At 42.3% G+C, this 24,052-nt stretch overlaps 1 protein-coding gene across 1 annotated transcript in view; it reads left to right on the top strand.

Moving 5' to 3' along the window:
* The window catches only part of DTHD1 (death domain containing 1), a 60,978-nt gene extending 39,480 nt beyond the window's left edge, over positions 1-21,498 (top strand). Inside the window, exons 9-11 of the mRNA XM_037131560.2 lie at positions 9,852-9,909; positions 14,368-14,683; positions 21,360-21,498. Coding sequence (XP_036987455.2) covers positions 9,852-9,909; positions 14,368-14,683; positions 21,360-21,438 — 453 coding nt within the window. The 3' untranslated portion in view covers positions 21,439-21,498. The remainder of the gene's footprint in view (positions 1-9,851; positions 9,910-14,367; positions 14,684-21,359) is intronic.
* Positions 21,499-24,052: the final 2,554 nt, after the last annotated feature.

Raw genomic sequence — 24,052 nt, 5'->3', positions numbered from 1 at the left:
TTATTAGGAATGCAGATTAGAAAGGGCATATACCTTTTAAAAGACCTAGAACAAATGGTGTGGGTATGCTTGCGTGTGTTTGCATGTGGAGGGTAGAGAAAGATTAGCTAACTTAATGATCATTTTAAACTTTTCTATAACTTAGTTTCACGCTTTCTACACTACACTTAATTCCAATAATGTGTATGTTGCTTCATGCCCCACCCCCTACCAATGATAGAAGAAAGTCACAAGAACCTGGGTGGGCAGAGAGAGCATACCGATTTTCTTTTCTTTTTAAAAAAATTATTTATTTAATTGTTGTTCAAGTACAGTTTTTTTTTCCAATTTTATTTATTTTTTTTAAATTTTTAATTAATTTTATTTAGTTATTTTTCAAGTACAGTGTTTTGTCTATTTCAGTTTTCTGTCTTTTACTCCCATCCCAGCCCACCCCCGAGTGCTCCCCACCTCCCTCCCATTTCCACCCCTGTTAGTTTTTGTCCATGTGTCCTTTATACTAGTTCCTATAAATCCTTCCCCTTTCACCCTGAAATTCCCTCCCCTCTTGTCATTGTCAGCCTGTTCTCTATTTGAGTGTCTTTGGTTATATTTTGCTTGCTTGTTTGTTTTGTTGTTTAGGTTCCTGTTAAAGGTGAGATGGTATGATATGTGTCTTTCACCGCCTGGCTTATTTCACTCAGCATAATGCTTTCCAGTTCCATCCAAGCTGTTGCAAAGGTTAGGAGCTCCTTCTTTCTTTCTGCTGCATAGAATTCCATTGTGTAAATGTACCCTGGTACAACCACTATGGAAAACAGTATGGAGTTTTCTAAGAAAACTAAAAATGAATCTGCCTTTTGACCCAGCAATTCCACTGCTAGGACTATATCCTAAGAACCCTGACACACCAATCCAAAAGAACTTATGCACCCCAATGTTCATAGCAGCACAATTTACAATAGTCAAGAGTTGGGAGCAACCTAGATGCCCAGCAGTAAATGAATGGATTATACTGATTTTCTTTAACCTGTGAAAGTTTTAAAAACACCGTATCGCTCTCTCCAGAGTTTCAACTCCAGCCCCCTCGGCTCTTCCCAGAGGCCCTCCAGGCCTGCAGTCTATGTTCCTGGAAGTCATCACAGGGACCTTTCAAGGCCCAGTTTTGACCACATTGCTGAAAAACTGACTTTATATTGTGCATGACATGTGAAAGGGAGAAAATGAGTAAAACCGGTTTAGTCAGAAATAGGATCCTCACTCTTTTTCAGAAAATGTTTTACCTACCAACTTTATCAGACAAGACTCTTTCCCTTCTCTCCCCCCTTCTCCTTCCTTCTAGTCTGCTCCCTCCCTTCCCTTTTCCTTCTCCCCTCTTCTTTCCTTCTCCCCTCATCGGTCCCCACGCTGCCCCCCCTTTCCCTCCATTCACCCCTCTTCCTTCTCTGTCCTTCATCACCCCCTTCTTCCTTCCTCCTCCCCCACCCTCTGTCCACAAAGAGGAACATTTTCTCTCCTCAGTGGGCAGTGAGCTAAACCAGAAACTCTGCTCTGTGTTGTTGTTTGGCTTTCAATAATTCTTTTACAAAAGAAGTACATACATCCTTGCCTGACAGAAAATAAAATTGAAAAAGTAGTTGATATTTGTATGTATTCCCTTAACATTGTAACATTTAAAAGTAAACAATAATGCTCATCCATTCAAACAGTTTTCTAGTTCATAAACTCCAACTGTTTCTTTTGTATATTTATCAGTCAACATGTCAATGAGCAAATACTAATTAAGTGCCTATTTATATATGAGATATCATGTAAGGCCTAGAAAAATAGTGATATAGGTCAAAAGTCCTAGCTTTCAAGAAAAGTGCAATCCAGTTCAGGAAATACAGCATAAACACTTGAAAAGTTATAAGACAATGCAAGAGATAATACAACAATACAGTAATACGGCAAGACAGGAACTGATGATTGATTGCAAACAAATGACCGAGAAGGTAAGTGCTATGGCCTCTCAGAGAAGGGAGTGAGGCCTGTGGACCCAGGTGGCCTGGGGACATGTCACTGAACTAGATCAATGGAGAGCATATTTAGGTTCCAGAGGGGAAGAGAGACAGAGACAGGGATTTCCACACAAAGGGCCAATATGAACTCAAACCTGGCGGTAGCAGAGCACAGGTATTTCAAGAGATGACAAGGAACAGACCTGTGTGGCCTGAGTGGAAAATTCGGGAAATTCAGGTTGGAAATAAGTTAGGGGAAGATGATGAAGTGTTTTGAAAGCTTTGTTTAGGTCCCTGTGAAATCATTACAGGTGGGGCTTTCTGTCAGCCTTTGCCAAAAGAATGTGGCATTTCACGTTAGAGAGACCACAGGAGAGATTCGGATCAGAGATCCTTAGCACGTGAGTAAACAGAAAAACCTCTCGGCCACCGGTATTCTTGGAATGAGTAGGGCCATGACTGAGGACAGAGGAGTGGGTCTCTGGTTAGTTTATAAGTAAACTTTTATCCTTTCAGTAATGGCAAGCCATTAGTAAATTTAGACCAGGCAGGTTATGTGACTGAATTTTGATACAAATATCACTGCAATAGCCTATGCAAATAAATTGGAAAGAGGCAGGTTTAATAGTGAAATAAGGACTAACAAAGGAGTCATGGAAGGGATGGCAATGAACTGACGTAAGGCCATGGTGGCCGGGGTGGGAAGTAGAGAACAGAGCTGGACAGAGATTTAGGATGTGGGTCCAGCTGGACTTTGCCATAAGGCAAATGTGTGTGGAGGTCGAAGGGGAGGAAGACAATGGGAGACAGAGAAAACTGTGACGGGGTCTTCCTAGGGTAGCTCCCCGCATATTGGTTTGAGCCATTGTCCTATGATTCATCAGAGTGTTTTATTAAATTTACTTTGAAGTTGTTTAAACTTGCATTTCATCTCGATTCCCCCAAATATTGTCCTACCCAACAGATGATGGATGCTCTAACTTTGAAGGCCAATTCGAGCCCCTTTTCTGCTCCAGGCCACTTAACCGACGGGATGGTTGATCTCAAAAACAAAGATGATTTATCACTCTCTAAAACTTCCTCATTGACACTTTATAGCTATCGATCAAAGACCAAGCCATTTGCCCTGTTATAAGGCCCTTCGTGACCCCCATGTCTTACCCGCCACCACCCTGTGACCTCTTCACATGACATTCACCCAACAAATTTCTTCCGCTCCAGTCCACTTCAGCTCTCACTTCTGTTACATGTTACAGTCTTAACTGCCCCAGAGCCACTTCCTCCAGCTGCCCCTGTGACAGCGGAAACTCCACACTGGGCTTGACTATCACCTTTTTAACAAGAAGCCTTTAAACGGCCCAGGCAGAACTGGGTGCTGAACTGTAACTACAACCAAAGCATCCTGAGTATATATGGACATGTGGTCCGTTCAAAATTTAATTTATACAATAATGGTACTGTTAACAATAACTGATATTTGTTGTTAGTCCCTGATATTTGCTCATTTGCTGAAACAGGAGGTGGCTGAAGGCACTGAGGCAGAGAGGTTTGTTCGAGGGGAAATAACTGGAGAACAGCAAAGCTCCTGTGTGAACCCAGTTTGTCTGACCCAGCTGCTGCCCTCCTACCCAGTATCCCTGCTGCCTCCTTTTGGGACCGAGTCCCTCAGGCTGGTAGCATAGCTCATTCAATCTTGTGGTCGCATTCTTACTGTGCATTCTATACTGGTTTCTTGACTTAATTAATGAATGGCTGCATGCTGGGGAACTGATAACGCAGGTGAAGGTGCAGTGGATACCTGACAAATACTTTACCTGAATCCTTCCCCAGCTAGCAGCTGCACCGAGCAGAAACTCTGCATGCCTTTGAAGGAGCGGCTACTGTGCAGATTGCACCCGCTGGCGAGAGCTGCAAAGTTGTGGCTCTCCTCGCCCTTCCCGGCCACACTCACATCACACTTTCTGTTCCAAAGGCTATTTCTGTCTCTAATACAGAAGAATGAAAGCAAAACAAGACAAAAATTCAGGAAATTTAAAAAATGTTAGATTGTCTAGGAAGAACTATGTTCTGAGTTGAATAGGTACCTTGACAAGTCTCAGGATTGACAAAAACTTGGGATTCCTATTTAAAAGTGGAGCATCAAAGAAAAGAGGTGGAATTTCACGCAGGTTCTAACAGTGTCGTGTGTTTCTGAGCTGCTTTGAAAATCAATAGTGTCTCCCGCAAAGCTGCATTATGGGTCAAGAGCGTGTGCCTTTGCCAGAATCGCTTGAACAACGAGCAAAATTTTAAGCATATTAACAATAGTCAGCACTTTTGCAGTGCTTGCTACATTCTAGGCATATTTGAAGTGCTTTATCTATGCTAGACTGCTTTTGACAACTTTTCTTCCCTGATTCTATATATTCCATATAGGTTTCCTGAATTATCCAGGTCCTTGCTCATCCACACCTGCAGCCATGGCCCTTCTTTCTGGCCCAGCACCTTAGCCCGGTTGGGGTTTCTCGCATTGTTCCGTCTGGCTACCAGGGACGTAAAGCTTTCTCCTTTTGTGACCATCTTCTTCAGAGACTGAGAGATATTTAATGCTTTCTTCTGGAAAAATCATAATGAAAATGAAGCCTTAAAAAAAGATCATTTTCAGAGAAGCAGTTGAAAAATAATGAAGAAACAAAACACATTTGGCTGCATAGGTTTAAAACCAAGAAATATCCAAGTTAAACAAAAATACAGATCTGCGTTATTTCAGGAACCGGCAGCAGCCTGATTTTATGTCCAGAAAGCTCCATTGCTAGATTCATCTCCAGGGGAGACTACTTCAGCCAGCCCTGCTTGCTCTCAACTCCATTCCTATTTTTTCCCCCACACATCTTGCTTCTCTGTGTGTTTATGCTGGTCCCCAGATTGCTCTAGGTAAGAAGCACTCCCTTTTGTTGTGTGGGTCACAGGTTTCCATCCCAGCATTCAGGAGGTTCTCCACTGAGTGTGCAACAGAACCAATCCAGGCTGAAAACAGCAGGATGTGGGCTGACTGATGCCACTGTCTTTTAGTTAATTTAGGTCAAAGTTTCATTTTTGTTTTCTCTCGTTTAGGCACACAAAAATAGAGAAAAAATGCAATGAGCCTATACAGACCCAACACCCATCATTTTCTGCCATTCTTCTATCTAATACCCCTGGGCTTGTTTGTCTATGTATTTTAAAGCAAATCAGTTACTATATTGCTTTACTTGTAAATAATTTGGTATGTTTCAGAACAGACAAGCACTTAAAAAACACAATATCATCACTACACCCCCACAAAATGGCTATTATTTAACAGTATATAATATTCAGGCATTTTCTATATTCACTGACTTTGTTGTTTCATGGTTATCCTAAAAACGCCCACATGTTGCATTTAGCTTGTGTGTCTGCCGGCACTTGCTGAGCTCTCCATGCAGGTCACATCCTTAGGCATTACTCAGTCTACCCTCACTGTGTCCTGCAGAGGCGGGGCCGTCGTCTCTGTTTCACCAGCTGGGGAGTACAGCAAAAATGTCTACATGGCTTGTCTCAACTTGTAGGACTTCACAGGGCAAAGGCTGTCTAGACTAGGACCCGGACTATGAAGTCATTCTTCTTTTGTGCTGTTCTCTCTCCTCTTCTTTGAGCAAGTCAGATGCTTGTTTATTTTATATGTCTGCCACTTTTACCTCTGTGTTGGGCATTTCCCTTCCCCCAGGTTAATTAGATGGTGATAAATGCCCACTAGGTTTGGCTTTGGTTAAATAATTTCTTCTGAAAACAGGTCTTGATAAGAACAGCATGCTTGGATTTGTTGTAAAATGGTTCCTTTGCCCAGTCCCTGCCGGCCCCAACCCATGGGGATGGGTTTCAGATATTCACTGTGAGAGCCTGGTTGTGGTCCTGGAGGGGAAGTCCACAAAAGTGTGGGGGCCTCCTTGACTGGGTGCCCCGGAGCTTGTAACTCTCAGACTGCTGAAGACACTGAGTCTCTGCAGTTTGTGGATTACAGTTCAGGCTTTCTTATCCAGGGCCCACTTCCCACGTGGTCAGTGCTTGTGAGTTTTTGCTCTGGAAAGTAGCTGTTCTCTGTGCTTGCTTATCACTCTTCTCCAATTCAGGTCAAAGGCTTGACATGTGACCTTACTTCCCTTACAGATTGAAGAGAGTTGTTGACTTTTTACAGTTTGTTCAGCTTTTTACTTGTCGTCAGGACAGAATGACAACTTCTGGCTTCTTACATGGCTTACTGGAAACCAGAAGTTTAGCCAGTTCATACCAGTGTGTCCTCCCTCAACAATGATAGAAGCTTTTATGTGATTTGTAGTTCTGTGGGGCACATGAATGCCGCACAAAGTTCTTATGCTAACATTAATCTTTTGACCAGAGGACTTCTTTTGTCAGTGTTCTAACTTATTTACAATGGTATTCTGTAGGATTTGTATATTATAAAGATTGAGACTATAAATGTTTACTATTATGATGCAAAAGACGAACTCAAGTTAAGCAAATGGCAACTATGACTTAGTCGAAGAGGCCTCTATGCAAAATAAATATAGAACACAGTAAGCAGTGAAAACCAGTACTTAGTCATGGTATCTAAAAGGCTATGGTAAAATCCCTGCTAAAGACACAGAGAAATATACTGATTAGATACACTTCCTTGATCTATTATAATTCACACCACTTTCACCTGTATATCTTCTAACTACTAAAGAAATGACCTATTTACCAGAAAAACCTATAATAAGTGTGTGGGGGTTAAGGCTGCATGGAGAAGTTGCTGCCATGTGATATTGTAATAATTACTTGTGAAATTCTCTCAATGCATTGCACTGACATTTCGCTGTAATGCAATGTGGCATCCCTGTTAGAGCATCAAGTGACATGAAATCCTAAGCACAGTATTACACAAGTGCTGGTTCTACAGGGGACACCAAGGAACTTGCAGGCAAGTAGAAATTCAGGAGGAATGCTCTACCACTTAGTATTTTTCTATTTGCTAAATGGCAATAGTACTATGATGTGTGCCCACAGAATTAGTGAACACCCAAGTTAAAATTTAAACTAGGATATTACTATAGGATTCAAAGATATAATTTTAGCATTATTTCCACTCAGCACTCTAAAATATGTGTGAAATTATAGGAAGCATCAACATAAACCAGGATCCCTCAGAGAAATAACAAACCTTTCTTTAGCGAATAGTAGGACCTAAGACGATGGAGCAGAATAGCACTTTTGAAATGGGAGAGGAAAGTAGGGAATAATTAGAGACAGTCCCACTGAGGGAGTCCTCCAGGAAACCACATACAGACCCTGGGAATCCGTGGGAGGGGATACTGTGGAGGATGAACAAAAGCTTTCTAGTTTGGCGTGGAACTGAGTCTGAGCCCCAGTGAGATTTACAAAGTAGTGCACAAGGCGAAAAGAATGCACAGATAAAAATCCAGCAATACAGGAAAAAAGAAAGGGAAGGTAAGAGGGTCACTGAACATCCCCGATGAAGAGGCAATGTGTGAGGCAAGCTAGCACAGTGCCAGGACATCTGAAAGAGCCAGGGACTTCCTATGCTGCTCGGTCACCACACACAGCTTCCATGGTTGCCTGCCTAATGAAGGACATGGCTTGAATTTTCATGCATGTGAAAAAATACATATATTTAAAATCTAGAATCACTCTGAATGCATCATGATGCTATGAGACATCTCTGAAGAACAAAAATGACTGAGGGGGAATTATTTATACAAAGAAAAGAAAACATGCAATGTGTATCTTTTGCCCCAGACCCAATTGAGTCCGTATGCCCTTTGATGAGAATGATAGAATTTCATGCACTATTTAAATTGGTATATCTCTCATTTTTGAGAGTTTTAAGCACACAGTTGATGTCTTGATAATCCTGTGCAATTCTTTTGCAGTGCTACAGTATTAGTATATTTGAACTTGGGTTATTCTTATGTTCTTTCTTAATTGCCTCCCATTAAAACTTCTTAATGGAATTTTTATATACATGTTTACATAATATCTATGACAAAAATACCTACAAAATAATAGATATTTAATCAATTTGTATTGAGTGCTCATTATGATTTAGACCGTGTCCTACTTATTAGCATAGTTTCCTCCTTATTGTATCACTGCAATCATTATATCATTAAAGTAGGCTTTACTGTATCATTAAAGTAGGCTTTAAAATGTTATTTTGAAACAATTATAGATTAACAGAGAGGTCCCACGTAGTCATCACTCAGCTTTCCTCAGTGGTTACGTTTTACGTGACTACAGTATGATATCAACACCAGGAAGTTGTCATTGACTTAATGTACCGTTTACATCATGTCACTTTCATCACATGTGAGATTGGGGGAGCCACTGCACTGAAGATACGGAACCCTTCTATCATCACAAAGGTCTCCCCTGTGCTAGCTACCCCTCATGGCCACCCCCCACCACCCCTAGCACCTAGCAACCACTAATCTGTTCTATGTCTTCATAACTCTGTAATTTCAAGGTTGTGATGAAAATGGAACTCTGGAACAGGTGACCTTTTGCAACCGGAATTTTCTCAGTCAGCATAATTCCCTGCAGTTCGTGCAAGTCGTTGCATGCATCAGTGACTCATGCTTTTCGTCACTGAAAAGTAACTCGTAGTGTGGCTGTACCATCCTTCATTCGCCTACTGAGAAAAATATTAGTTGTCTTCAGTTTTTTTGGCTACTGCAAGCCATTTTTTGTTGCTACGGACATTTTTGTACAGATTTTTATGATATGTTTTTATTTCTAATTTTATTGTTTTATTTTTTAATTAATCTCTATTGTATTTGTTCTCATTACCATTTAGTCTCCTTACACTCCCCTGCCCCCAGCAATCACCGCAGAGTTGTCCATGCCTATGAGTCCTTTCTTCTTTGTGCTCAGTCCCCAACACCCACCAGCTGTCATCTGCTCTCCGTCAGAGTCTGTCTCGGTTTTGCTTGTTAGTTCAGTTTGTTTCTTAGAGTCCACATATGAGTGAAATCATACGGTAACTGTCCTTCTCTGCCTGGCTTATTTCACTTAGCATAATGTTCTCCAGGCCCATCCATATGGCTGCAAAGGGTAAAATTTTCCTCTTTTTTTATGGCTGAGTAGAATCCCATTGTGTAATGTGATGTGTGTTTCTTAAAAAATATATAAATCGCATTTCAGAGCTGAGCTGGAGATGAACTGTCCAGAGCGCAGAACAGGTTTCCAAACCCAGACCGTTTTCATTTATCTCCTGAGCCATTTCCAGTGATCCTGGATGAAATGAGAACAAAGAGTTCCTCTGCAGACAGTGTAGAAAAGTAATGGTTCTATATTCGATTACTTCTTGATAAAATATTGGTTGTAGACCAATATCTGCTCAAAGCCTTGATTGTTTTCAACATCAGGTATGCACACTGATGCATGCACTTACTCACTAAAACTCGTGTTTCCGTACCCGTTCGGTGCGAGGCCCCGAGCTGGGTGTCCAAGCTGAAGTCTGCCCCATGAAGGCTTTCCCAAAATTCTGTTTGCAGTTCACTCTCTGTTTGCCGATTTTAATAGTTACAAATTATAGTTGGAAAAATGCTTACTCACAGATAATGTGTCTGCATTAATAATATTTAAATGTGTATTCTTAATTTACACTTTCTGAAAGATTTGTTTTAATGTATTTTGCCTTATCTCAGGAAAGCAATCACTGAGTATGCGTGCACAAATACCTAATCTAACTTTGCAAGGTACGTCATTCATTGCTTTTTCAAATAGGTGTGAGGTTCAGATAGATGTGTATTTATTTGTAGCTTGTTCACAAGTTAATGATTTCTTCTACTTATTCTGCGTCTCCTCCCCCAATAGCATGAAAAATTAATCAAGCGGCCACAGAGTACCAAAAGGATTTCTACAGACCCTCTAGGTAAGAGTGTCCTTATTACAGAGGTGCCTTCTTCCTCTTATATTTTGTACTTTATGTGACCTTTTTATTAAAAAATGAGAACTTTGCGATTAAACAAACATTAGATTTATCAGTTTACTGTTTTCCTTTGGAGATCACACACACTTAAATCAAAAGATACTTGAATGTAGACATACTTAAAAGGTTATTAAAACCTGCAAGAAATATATGAACCCTCCTAAGTATTAATTTATCAAGATAACTAATAATTGCTTAGTTTGATAAATAGACCGCTGCAGTTTGTTCTGAAATGTTGACTATCAATTCTGAGTCTTGAAGTGTGGTCACTTCAAATCTGCATTTAAGGGCAGTAGCCTTTAAATGGAGGTATCTTGGATGAAACCAAAAAGGAAAGCTATGATATTTGATTGTGGTTATGCATAAATCGATTACATAATAACGATGCAGGTTTCAGGGTGGAATTTGATACTTTTACTCTACTTTAGCTTTTGAGACAATCCATTTTGTGAGGTTAATAGTTACTACTGTGATAATTTATTGGTCTTCAAAGGACATATGTGAGTGTGTTTTGCTACCATGTCAGACCCATGACTGATGGCAAAGCATTCCATTCAGTGGCTGCCTTTATCGATGTGTAGAGAAAATGTGTGGGCTTTACTGAAATTATATCAGAAAAAAGTAAGATGGGAATAAACCTTAGTGTGACAGATCCTCTCAGAGGCAATAAAACTGCTTTCAAAGACAGAGCAGGTAATACAGCAAAAACAAAATAACAAACCCAATCCTGCCCCCAAATAAGAAACCAAACCAAATCAAAACAACAGCAGTAGATGAGAGCCCAGAAAGTTTAACTTTTGAAGAATTTGATGTTCACATGAAAGTAGCATTCTCACTGCCATTGTCATGACCAGTAGGCAGCACAGGCCATCCCAGTCTTTCCTTTAAGCACCAGAAAGTCCTAGGTCGTGACACCACATGGCCTTGCACAACCAAAGCCATCTGAGCTGTTGCAGGAAGGATAATAGAGATGACATTACAGCAGGATTACACTATAAAAAGCTCTAAATGCTAAGCTAAGAAGTATACATGGTAGCTTATAAGAGATTTATTACCCCAGCTGGTGTGGCTCAGTGCATTGAGTGCCAGCCTGAGAACCAAAAGGTCGCTGGTTCAATTCCCAGTCAGGGCACATACCTGGGTTGCAGGCCAGTTCCTCACTTGTGGGTGTGCAAGAGGTAACTCCTCGATGTATCTATCAAACATCATGCCTCTTCCTCTCTTTATTCCTCCATTCCCTGTCTCTAAAAATAAATAATAAAATCTTTTTAAAAAGACATTTATTAACAAGGAACAAATAAAATCAGGATAGACTGAGAACTTCTCTTTACCAATTAGATAGAAGACTAAAATTAGTCAAAACTGATAGCAGAGATATGGATTAGAGCCCCGGTTCCTGTGAGTCTTTCCAATAGAGAGGTGGGTCGTGACTGAAATGGAGTCATAAGTCTGGGAGGTGGGGGAAGTGTCTGAGACATGTTTAGAGTTAGGACGTATAGGACTTAGTTAGGTACCAGGGTTAAGAAATAGGCTTTAAGAAATTTGAATAATATTACACATTTTAGCTTATTCAACTGAATGGTCACATTTACTTTAAAAGCTGATAGAGTGAAGAATCAGGTGAAGAGAGGAAAAGGCTGAAGCTGATTTTGATTTGAAACAAAGGAGGCTTGAATTTGCTGGGGCACATACTGGTTAAGATAATTAGGAGATGAACATTGCAAATGCCATACCAGGACTTGGGAAAACAAAGCCACAGAGGAACATATAGTAGATTTGGGCTATCTCACAAAGAGGAGATAGTTAATACAGTAAGAGCCGATGAACTCATTGAGGGAAGATGATAGAGATAGAAGAGGCCTGAGAAAGGAAGCAGAAATTCAGCAGCATCATGAGCAAGAGACAGCAAAGCAGAAAGAAGTTTGTGCAGGAGAGGGGAGGGGAGAACCTCAGTTGGCCACGGAGCCCAAGGGAAGGAGTAAAAGGCCTTGTGAAGTCCGAGAAGATGCGGACTGAGCATCAGCTGTTGTAAGTAGTAATCAGGAGGGCCCTGGGAAGATTGGAAAGGCTTCAGTAATTTTAAAAGAGGGTACAGAATCCCTAAAGCAAGGGTATAAGAAGTGAGTCAGTAGTGATGAACTTGAGGCATCAATTTACATCGGACATTAAAAGATTTCATAGTAAAAAGCAAAAGATGTATACAATCTGAAGAGAAACCACAGTATAGGGAATATAGTCAATAATATTGCAATGACCATGAATGTTGCCCGGTGGGCACCAGAAATATCAGGGGGAACACTTTGTGAAGTATGCGATTGTCTAATTACTATGTGGTACACCTGAAACCAATAGAAGGTAATACTGAAAGTTTAAAAAATGATAATAAAATAGAGGGCTTTGTCCTTTAGCTCCAAAAATATAAAAGATTTTATGGTAAAAGGAAAGGGAGAGACAGCTCAGTAACTTGAAAGAGTAGCAGAAGCAGAGAAAGAAGAAGCTTGAGAGTGCTTGTAAAAAGTATGGCAAGAACCCGTGGCGAGGAGGAGATGAGGGAACAGGTGTGGAGTGAAATTACTTGATGAAAAACAGTGCAGAGGGTGGAATCTGGCGAACATGAGGAGTGAAATTTTGTAAGAAGATTCTGAAATTAAAAGAAGGTTATGAGAACTGAGGTCAAATGGCGCTGGGTGAAGAAGGAGAACTGGCTGAGGGAAACAGCAAGTGTGAGTTTGGGACTTAAGAGTGGTAGAAGTTTGGGTGATTGCTCTGGAAAAATGTAAATTGAGTACAGGAAAAAGATTTTTTAATGGATTTATAAGCCGCTAAGGGTTCAAATGGTATAAAAAGCAAAGAGTTTGTCGATCACATTCAGCATAGGTTCATAACCCTGGGCAGCCCAGTAGTTAAATGCAGTGTGAATAAAGCAGAACTGAGCATTGACAGATTGGCAATGAAAGCTAAAGCGGACAACAGAGTTTAAAGAAGATGCAACACCTGCCTGGATGTACAGCTGGTCATTAGAAGCGGCATGTGAAACCCAGTGGGGATGATGAAAGACTGGGGCCATCAAAGGAATGACTAGATTAGTAGCGATGGGGACAAGAAGAACATGAAGCAGGAGCAATGGGACAAAGCCTGTGGAAGTTGAGGACGTGCTGGTGGGCAGTAATATTGAAAGGCTGAGGCTGGGGAGGTGGAATAATTCTGGCTGATGATGAAACTCGAGAATTGGCCATGAATGTTAGTTTCTAATAAGGACCTACACACAACTCATTGATTATTGACAAGGCTAAGGAACCGTGTGGTCAATGGCATTACTGATGATGAACACAGCTGCTGATGATTCTGCTGTCTGATGCCAACAGATACATGATGTGGACAGGGAGGGGAAGGCCTGGCCGTAGAGCATGGCCATGGAAATCAATATACTGCATGATGGGAGCAGGAGGTTGCTTTGAAGGTGACGGTGGAGAGCAAGGATGTGCTGACTCTATTTCCGGAGTAGCCTCCACAGAGAAGTGGGTGATTCATAGTGTAAAATCAAGTGCGATCTGTGCAAGTAGGTTGGTGGAAGGAATACTTGAGTAAAAGGTGGCAGATATTCTTCATTCACACCAGAGTGGGGAACACGTGGCGGTGGTGAGCATGAGAGGAGGAACAAGTGACTGTGAGGCAGGCTCCTGCTGGTATGTGGATGGAGAGGGAAAGTGGGTCGGGGTTTTCTGAGTGATGTGTCTGAGTTACATGATGAAGAAAATAACAACAGAAAATGAATCATGGGTTTAGGTGGTAGACAGGAGTCACAGGGCAAGGGAAGAGGTATGTTGAACATACTGATTACAGACAACAGAGGTGTTTGCGGTTCTAAACACTAGCCCGGAGGGCAGGGGCACTGTTGGGGTGAAGAACCACCCACAGAACTGCTCTTTGGGTAGTGGACCTCCCTCAGTGAGTTTGTGTGCGTCTGTGGTTGGGGGTGTGTGAGAATTTTCCAGCTGCTCAAATAACTTATGCATCAGGTTAGTACCAACTAAGCAAAGTATTTTTTGAACAAAAAAAATGCCTTTTACCATAGTGCCACTTAAAGCAGGGTTGTTAAAAATGTCAGATTTTGTCTGCAGCCTCGTCGTAAGTACACCATCTGGGCCAGGGCCTACACACCACTGAACCAGCTTCTCTGGCTCTTAGGGAAGTAGTTCCAACCTTCTGCAATAGGTGCTCCCTCAGGGGAAGACCCCAGAAATTCAGCAGCTCTCAACCATCCTCTGGGAGGTCCCAAATCTTTCCACTGCTCAGGGGACAAACCAGAGGCACCTAGATTTCCTGTGAACAGGTACAGAGGTGAAATAAGCACATGCCCCGAGAAAGAGTCCTAACCCAGTGTTCCCTTGTGCCCGGCAGAAGCCCTGTGGGATAACTTGCTCTACTGGCTGGCAGAGGAGCTCTCGGAGGAGAACGCCCTGTGTCTCTCCGCGTCCCTCCCTCTCCGCCGCAGCACCATTCAGCTCATCAAACTGAAGAGCCCACACGATCTCACAGAGCAGATCCACGAACTTCTTTGCTTCTGGAAAAAGTCACTCCCAAATTCCACGGATAAACTTCGCCTTCTGGCTCGTCATCTCCGCAAGATTGGCAGGAGTGATCTTTCCGAAGAGCTCAAGTTCAAGTGGGAAAACAAAGTGTTCACTGATCCACAACAGTGGTTTGATATGGCAGAGTAAAGTCAGTTGTTCCTTCTTTGGGTCATAGTTGGGATGTAAGATGGTTTCTGTCAACATTTTACTAGTGACTTCCAAATAATGTTGTTTGAAGTGGATCTGTCCGATAGATGTGCTGTTGAGACAAGTGGCAAAGCACCAGTCCGACAATGACAAGCATTCGTAGGTCTGAGTGATCTACTCACACCATGGCTCAGTGCTCTATGCTCTGCAGACTGGACAGTCTTGAGTCCAGCCAGACTCAATAGCATTTGTCACAGAGTTTGCTCTGTTCACGTTTTAGCAGCTGAGGTCACTTGCTAAGTGTAAAGGGAAAATATGGTATATAGAAACCCTTTTTGATTGTTATTTATCTACATAAAAGTAAAATACCCAGGATCCAAAGCAACTAACCCTCATTGGGTGCACACAGTGAGGCCCACAGGTAACGGTGACGGACAGACTGGGCTGCCCAGACCTGACGTGGATGATAAGCTCTCAATAAATTAAAAGTAGAATAACATTCCAGGCGCTTCCTGCCACAAACTTTTCTTTTAATAAAATAGAGTCTGCAATAGGGAACACCTCATTTTTTATTATTAGTGGGATGAGGAAATGCATATCAGTGAAAGAATTCAGGGCCTTTTCACCTGCTTAGGAGAAAAACTCTTCTTTTAAATCAGTTTGAGAGAAACTTTAGATAAGCCCTATAAAATAGCATATTTTATATAAATATTAAGTATTTATATAAATAGTATATAAAAGAGTTGGTGGTCTAGTTTCATTTCATCTTTTGATTGGAGCATTTAATCTATTTACATTTAAGGCTATTATAGATAATTACTTACTTATTGCCATTTTTTTATATTGTACCTATGTTTTTCTCTCTATTTCTTCTTCTAATGGAAGGTCCTTTAACATTTCTTGGTGATAATGAACTCCTTTAACCTTACTTTGTCTGGGAAGCTCTTTCTTTGGCCTCTGGTTTTAAATGATAGTCTTGCTGGGTAGAGTATCTGGACTACATGTTCTTAGCTTTCATTTCTCTGAATATATTCTGCCAGTCCCTTCTGGCCTGTGCTGTTTCTGTTGAGAAATCTGCTGAGATTCTAATGGGGAATCCTTTATATATAATTGACTGTCTCTCTTGCTGCCTTTGTCTTCAAGCTTTCTCATTTTAATTATGATGTGTCTTGGTGTAGGTCTTTGGGTTCATCTTTATTGGGACTTTGTCTTTCCTGAAGTTGTGTGCCATTTTTTTTCATCACCTTAGGAAATAATGGCTTTCTGCCATTAGTCCTCCAAATAGGTTTTCTCCTTCTGGCAATCCTATGATGCAGATGTTGTTTTGCTTGATGTTATCCCATAGGATCCTTACACTTTCTTTGTTTCTCTTAAGTCTTTTTTCTTTTTCATTATCTCCTTGGGTACATACTGTCATCTTGTCCTCTAATTCACTGATTCAGTCCTCTGCTTCATCTAACCTACTGTTGATTCCTCCAAGCGAATTCTTTATTTCAGATATTATAATCATTTCTGACTGGCTCTTATTTATGGTTTCTATATTCTTTTTTTTAAAGATTTTATTTATCTTTAAAGGGGGATAGAAGGAGAGAAATATCAATGTATGGTTGCCTCTCATGAGTCCCCTGCTGGGAACTGGCCTGCAACCCAGGTATGTGCCGTGACTGGGAATCAAACCACGATCATGTGGTTCGCAGACCCGAGCTCAATCCACTGAGCTATACCAGCCAGGGCTCTATATTCTTTTTAATATTTACTATCTCTTTATTTAAATTCCCACCAAGATGATCTATTCTTCCCCTAAGGTCTTTAAGCATCTTTATAAATATTATTTTAAACCCTGCGTCTGGTATTTGTGTTACTTCCATGCCATCAATATATTTTAATTCTTTTTGGGGGGATTTCACTTGTTCTTTTGTTTGGGACATTTTTCTCTGTTACTCCACTTGATCTCTGTGTGTTAGGTTGGTATGATAATTTTTTTATGATTGCTGGGGTTAGATCTTTCAGGACACCTGAACTCCATGGTCCAGGAGTGTTTCTTCTGGGTTGTGTGTCCCCCCCTTCCCTTGTTGTAGCTGTATTTTAAATGCTGGCAGTTTTGTGGGTATAGTTATCCCTGCAGGCTTGGTAATTGTAATAGCAGCCATTACCTCCATATGTGGGATGTTGTGTAGTCGCTGCCCCTTGAAGAGGTGTTGTTCCCAGTGGAGTCTGGAGCACGTAGGAATTTTCCTTTGGGTGCATTGGCTGTATAGTTACTTGTTTTGAGCTTTGATGTGTACTGAAGTCCACCAGTGATTTTGTTGGTTCTGGGTCCAGTTGGGTGGAGTTCAGAAACAGGTTCCTTTCAGACATTGTGTGTAACCAGCCCTAGGCTATCTCTCTGTAGCTACCAGGCTGTTTGCTGTTTGTGTCTGTGTTTATTGGACCTGCTTATACATGTGAGGGGTCATGGACACAAGAGTCAGCTTTTTCCTGCTTGGAGCTGTTGGCAACTCTAAGAGCTGAGGCTCCCTGAGGTCCACCTCTCCCTTTCAGCCATTCTGCCCTTCCCTGAGGTTGCCTATTTTTTTCTCTAGAGCCTTTTGATGAGGGACTATAGGCTGAGACAAGATCTATTGAGATAGTGCTAGCAGCTTTCTACTTTGTTGGTCCTGCTGTCTGTAGGAGGCAGTAGCCCCTACTCAAAGCAAGCTCTTCAGTCATTGCAAGACACTCAGGCACTTGCTTCCTCAGGTACGTTCACTGCTGATTCAGAATTGGTACATTCAACTTTCCCCTTTGCAGGAGTGAGCTCAGCAGCTCTGGACTTCAAGAGATAGATAAAAAAAAATCTCCTCTTGGGGCTGGGGCAAGACCAGACCACAGGTAGGGACTAAACTCTTTTATATTCCAAGCCTTGGGTAGGAAGCTAAGCTCTCTGTTCTATTCCTAAGTAATATCCTCCAAATGTCTTAGACTTTGAAAGTCTCTGTTTGGAGTTTCTCTTTCTTCCCCCTGCAGAAATGCACCCAGTGGTAGAATCTTGGACCTGGCAGGGCTGTTCTACAGTTTTGCCACTGGGGAGTGTTACCTACAACCCTGCAGGAGAGGGATGGGTACTCTTTTCCCTTCCCAGGGGACTGTAGGCTGAGAGTGGTTTTCCCTCTCTCCAAAGTATCCCAGGCATTCAATTCTCACCTGTTTAACTCCTAGCTCACAGCCTTTGTAGGAGACACAATCCAAAACTCTCTACCTCACACAGCCCCCAGTTTGCTTACAAGTCCAGTAGGGTAGAGCCCAAAAAACCCTTCATTGCACAAATTCCTGATCCCTCTGCCCAACTGGTCTCAATAGGAAAGGACCCAAAGATCCAGCATGGCCTGGCACAGCTGAGAATAGTTCAGAGTGGGCCCAAAATTTTTTTCCCATTCTGTTATGTCCCTCTTCACAGCCACAGCAGAAGGGGTAGCTCATAGTGGAGAAGCAGGACACCACCAACACACGTGCTTGAGAGTGGGGAAACCAGTTCTTTTTCCAAATCCACTCATCAAGTTCTCTGTTTTGGTCTCCCCCTGGTACCTCACCCACAACCAGAGATCCCCATTATGCCACTGCTGTCTGCCACCTCCTTAGAGGCCCTGTTGGACCAGCATGCTTTCTCCTAGTCTGAGCTCATATAGGGAGCTCTTCAGCCTCACACCCAAACCTTAGAAGCACTTCATGCTGAATTTGCATTCTCTGATTTTCACAAGTGTGGTGCAACCTCACTGCACCCTACCACCAGAGACCCCACAGCCTACCCTTTCCACTCTATTGCTGTGAGTATTTTTATGGCCCCCCAGTTCAAAGGGCAGGGAGCCCCAGAGCTGTGATTTCACTCTGGTCTGTTTGCTGGCAGAGCAGCTGCACATGGGGTCCTTGACAGTGGACATTTCAGTTCCTTTTAAAAGTCATTATGCGGTGCCCACACCACAGAACTGAGTCACTCTCTGGTTCTCTGCGCATAAAGCCTTCCCAAAGAATAAAAGGTCTCTCAAAGTCACTGTTGACTGCAGCCTGTAGGTGCCTCTGACAGACCCAGGTGCAGCTACCTGGACCCTTGCACAGCCTGAGGCCGTATCCCGAGCTCCCCAGGTTGGTGCTTCAACAATGGCAATGCGCATGCTGTGAGCGTGCAGCTTGGGTCTCACAGACTCAGTGGATCCCCCACGTTTTCCCCGTCTAGGAGAGGGGATCCCTGCGTGGAGCTAAGGCCCCTTGCTCCCAGAGGAGAGAGAGCTTTGGAGCTGCAATTTCACTCTGGTCTCTCCACTAGCAGAGCAGCAGTGCATGAGGTCCTTGACAGTCCACATTTCGGTTCCTTTTGAAAGTCTCTCTTCCGTACCCATGCCGCAGAACTGAGTCGTTTTCTGGTTCTCTGCACATAAAACCTCCCCAAGAAACACAGCTTTCAAAGTCACTGCTGGCTGCAGCTGGTAGGTGCTTCTTGCAGATGTGGGAGCGGCAACCGGTCCATTAGTAGTCTGAGCCCCTGTTAGAGCTCTCCAAGCCAGCACTTCCACCACGGCACTGCTCACTGTGAATGTGCAGCCTGGGTCTCACAATCTCAGTAGATCCCCCCAAGTTTCCTCCAACTTCAGTTGGAGGTCCTTGTGTGAAACTAAGGCCCCTGGCTCTGAGAGGGGAGAGAGCCTCAAAGATAGGATTTCTGTCTGGACTCTCAGCTGTGACAGGAGCCACGCACAGGGTTACGGGCTTTAGATTTAAAAATCCCCTTACTGCATGGTGCCCACCACGTTCTGTACTCCTAGGCTCCAAACTTCCCACCAGCTGAGGTTCAGTGGCTTGTTCAGGTTGACTGTGGGAAGTTCAGCTGAGAATCTGGACTGGTGGCGACGCAAGTGGACTCAGCTCCCATCTACTCTGCTGCCATCTTCTAGCCCCAGGACCTAACTCAGTGTTTCTGAATGGAGTTGTTATTGGCATTTTGAGTGGATATGTTTTCATTGTATTTTCCCATTACCATTTATCCCCCTTATACCCTCTTCTACCTCCATCCACCCCACTACCTGCCAACAAGCACCACATTGAATGAATTTTTTAAAAGTAACCTGAATTGGTCCCTGCATTGCAGGCCATTTGGCAGCCCTGACTTCTGTTCACCATGTGGACAGAGCACCCTCCACCCTAGTAAGTGTGAGAAACAAAATCCCTTCATCATATTTCTACCTATGATGGAGGTGGGTTGGGAGAGCGCAGAAATGCTACAACTGGACTGAAGAATAGGGTGCCATGGACCTTACAGGAGGGTGTTGAGAGTCGGTTTTAACCAATTTTGGATTCAAAGCAGAGCATAACAGAGGGAAGAATAAATTAAGAGAAACTAAGAACATTACCAGCAAAAGAGGGCCCTGCCTTAAACTCTCCAATTGCTGTCACTGTTTGCAAGCAAAGTCAACCACAGTCTGGTGACTTTCCCTGAAATACTGTCAATGCGGATACCCTCTAAGTTATGAGCCAGAGTTGGGGTGTAGAATGCGAGGTCTGTCTACGGTACAGAGCAGGCTCTTTGAAACTAGAAGAACAAATAGTTCAGAAGAAAAGGGAAATACTAGGGTAGGTATTTCTCTGTGGCTGGCACAGGTACCTTATTTGCCCGTAGCTTAGCCAAGCATGGCTTCTATGACCTGACCTCACCAGAAAGTCCCTATGCCATGGCTAGGTGTTTTGACAGATGTCACTTCATTACTTCTCCAGCATATCCAATCCCCCCCACTCTGCATTTATTATGTAACACAGTAAATACTTTGCATTTTAATTATGAGTATTATTTACTTTTTGCAATCCCCCCACCCCTTATTTCAGGCTATTGAGGGTCTTGGAGTTTGCACCTTGTGTTCATTGATGCAATCCTGTCACTTAGAACTCTGGCTGGCACTCGTGAATGTTTCTTTGTTTTGTTACCCTCGCTTTACAAATGAGAAAAGTGCACCTTGGAGTTACCGTGATACCCACCCAGTGGTACAGCCTGGATTGGAACCCAGATGATTCTGCTTTTAAAGTTCTTTCTCCTCTCCTGCCAAATTTCAGCCCCTGGCTCCTCATCCCCTCCACCCTAATCCTCTCTCTTCTTTAACCTGAGGTCACGTTTTTCAAGTTGCCTGAATACCCAAGACTGGGTTAATTATCCATGGCATCTATTCTTGAGTCAAGTTATAACACTTTTTCATTCAGGTAGCAGCACTCTCATACCCTAACATAATCGCCTGTTATTCTATGTTTTTCTCCAACCTGTCACAGTTTCTTGAGGACAGAGGCTAATTTTTGTTCATCACTAGATTTCTAGTAGCCTAACCCAGGATCTAGCACATAGCAGGCACCCAATAAGTCTCTGTTGAATTAATGCATGACGAACATGTATGTGCTCATACGTGAGGACTCTCTTTTCCATCTTCCTTCTGGAAGTAACCCTGTGGTCATGTTTTAAAAAGGGAAACTTAGCTGGGACTGTATACATCCACCCTGCCTTTTATCAGGTCGGAATAACAGACACAGACAAAGCCAGCTACAGAGTTAACAAGATTCAATATTTCTCCCCCAAACGCGCTGCGACTGTCATGCATCCCCTTCTTTGAGTGACTGCTGCTTTTTTTACACACTGAGATACTTTGTTTTCCAAAATCACAGGCTATCCAAAACTTCACTGCTGGAAATCCTATCCAAAAGACAGCAACACACCTCTCTTGTCCAAGTCACGTCGACATAGAAAAGCAGTCTCCACCGACAACCGCAGGCAGAACTTCTCAGAAAGGGTCCCTGGATACAACACTGCACATCCCTCTCAAGATGGACATCCCTAAGAAAACTGAGCTTTGGGCCAACTTCGCAGGGCCAACCTGAAGCCGATCATTTTACACAAGCTCTGTTTCCCTTTGAGCCCATCCAAACACAACTCCACCCAACTCCTCTGTCTTAAAATAACTCCATCCCTGCCTTTGTTCCGGGAGACATCACTGTTCCTTTGGCATGAAATCTCCCTTGTGGTAGAGTCAATAAACCTGACCTTGTTGAACTTTAGGTGTGTCCTGTTGGCCTTGAACAGATTGGGCTCAGGCGCCAAAGCTTGTGTGCTGTCTGACCCAGTGGTTCTCGAATCCGATCAGCTGCAGGTTGGAGTCAGCACTTGGTGCTTGGACCTGCTCTGAGAAATCCTGATTGCAGCATCCAGGGCGGGTCCTGGGAACCACTGCGGCTGTGACTACCTAAACTGACACTTCCCCTCAAGTGGAAGTTTTAGGAGACTGCCCCCTTCCTGTCTAAAGCATGCTCCCAATTTTTATTTTTATCTTTCATGGTTTGAACAGAACCAAGAGCAACACAGAAGAGAAACAGACGGAAACAGAGCAGGGTCTGTGCTTTGATGAACAAAATGAGTTTACAGTCGTCTTTCGAGACAATTTGTCTGTTCACAAGACTGAGCAGGGTGGGGTCGGGAGCAGCGGCCAGGACCTGGGAGAGCTGGGAAGGAGCAAGCCTTGAGCCAGGCCTCCCAGGAGCAGAGGACCAAACACAGCACTTTCTTCCTCTCTCTGAAGCAGATTGGCTGTGCCACAGCCACAAAGATAAATGCACTTCCCTGAAAGCGGATGATTATATATTTTTAAATCTGGTCCCATGCATAGACTACCTACTTAATCATACACTGTAAATCAATATTTTTAAAATTTTTCTCTCATTGTAAAAAGCAACATCATGTTTCACTGCATTTTTTGTGTGCTGATTGTTTCTATGCACTGAATTATGTTCTATTCCCTTTAGATTTCTTTTTGATAATGTCTACATACACTGAGGGCCTCAAAAATTGAGTGGCCCGGGCCTTAGAAGGCCTTGTCTGTGCCAGACAAGCAGAAATTTCTCTTTAAAAGCAGTCACTGTGGTAGCCAGTGCCACAGGCTACCACAGGAGGGCGTCTGTGTCTCAGATAAAAGGAAAGAAACAGTCAAGACTACAAAGAAAGTTCCTTATATTTTCTAAGTACTGTTTTACATGATTCTCTTTTTTAAAAATTGTGAAGTTATTTTAGGGTAGAAGGCATAATTTGACTTATGGTTAATATATTGTTAATGTAATAGTACATCATTTTGTGGCTAATTTCTACTCTAATATTCTGAAATGTCTAATTCCCTGTAGACAAGAAACAAAGTAAACAGAAACTGCTGCATTTATCCAGGTCTTTTTGTTACATTGTCTATTCTGTTTCTCCAGTCCAAACAATAGAAATAATAATGCAATCCACTATTAATCATTGAAACTGATGTGTGAGATTTCTTTGAAATTTTCTGGAAGTAGAAATTGAGAGTATAAACTATTGACATAGTTTATTGACATAGTGTACTTCTGACTCACTTCACTTTCCAGTAAATGCTGTTGACTGATGTGATTTCCAAAGAACTGCTTCCTAATTTTTGGAAGGTTCTGAAAGGAGTATTGCTATGTTTCAGTAAATGAAAATGGCCAACATACATTAAAATGGATCTCTGAATTAAGATGATTTAAAAGCAGTCGTAATATTTTTCAAGGTATTATTTTTAGCTGCATTTTACTAACATAATATATTTCCTGAGACAAATTCTAAAAGAAGCTGAATATTTTCCTTTTCACAAAGCATCACAAAACACAAACCCAAGACGCTGGGGACCACAATGGAGCAACACTGTAAAGAAGGGGTGGAGCCGTGGCCTATGTAAATGAAGAAACAAGGGGGGGGAGGGGGAGCGGGCAGCAGGATCACTATGGATGCTAACCGCAGACTCCACCAGCAAATCAGGGGAAATTAAAAGTCCCAAGGAAATGGTAAGTCCAGCTGTTACGCCACTGTGGAAAGATTAATAATAGATACCAATTTACTGAATGTCATCTGTGCCAAGCTTTCAGGTATCATTTCCTTTCATTCTTATGACTACCCTTCAATTTTTTCTTCTTAGATAATGAATGGTTTTGAAGTGTTGATTTCATTCATTTATACATTTCTTGTTCATTTGTTCACTTTTCATAATCCAATCAACAAGTATTTGTGAGGCACTTATTATATACTAGCTGGTAAGTTTAGGTTTTTAAACCCCTTCCTATCAGATTTCTTAGTCTATGTTCCCATCACTCCATAAACTCTGTGCTACGCAGAATCCTAAGATGGCCTCCAAGATTTCCCACTCCTATATACCCTGAATAATCCCCCGGACTATGAAAAGAATTCATTTAAATCCCAGGATTAGGTTATGCTACAAGACACAATTAACTTTAAAATAAGGAGATTATTCAAATGGACATGGCCTAATCTTATGAGCTGCTCTCAGAAGAAGTTAGAATTGAAGCATGAAAAA

The sequence above is a fragment of the Artibeus jamaicensis genome, unplaced genomic scaffold, assembly GCF_021234435.1.
Source record: "Artibeus jamaicensis isolate MK-2021 breed Jamaican fruit bat unplaced genomic scaffold, CSHL_Jam_final contig_76, whole genome shotgun sequence".
Taxonomy (NCBI): Eukaryota; Metazoa; Chordata; class Mammalia; order Chiroptera; family Phyllostomidae; genus Artibeus; species Artibeus jamaicensis.
This window is presented reverse-complemented; position numbering and strand designations above follow the sequence as displayed.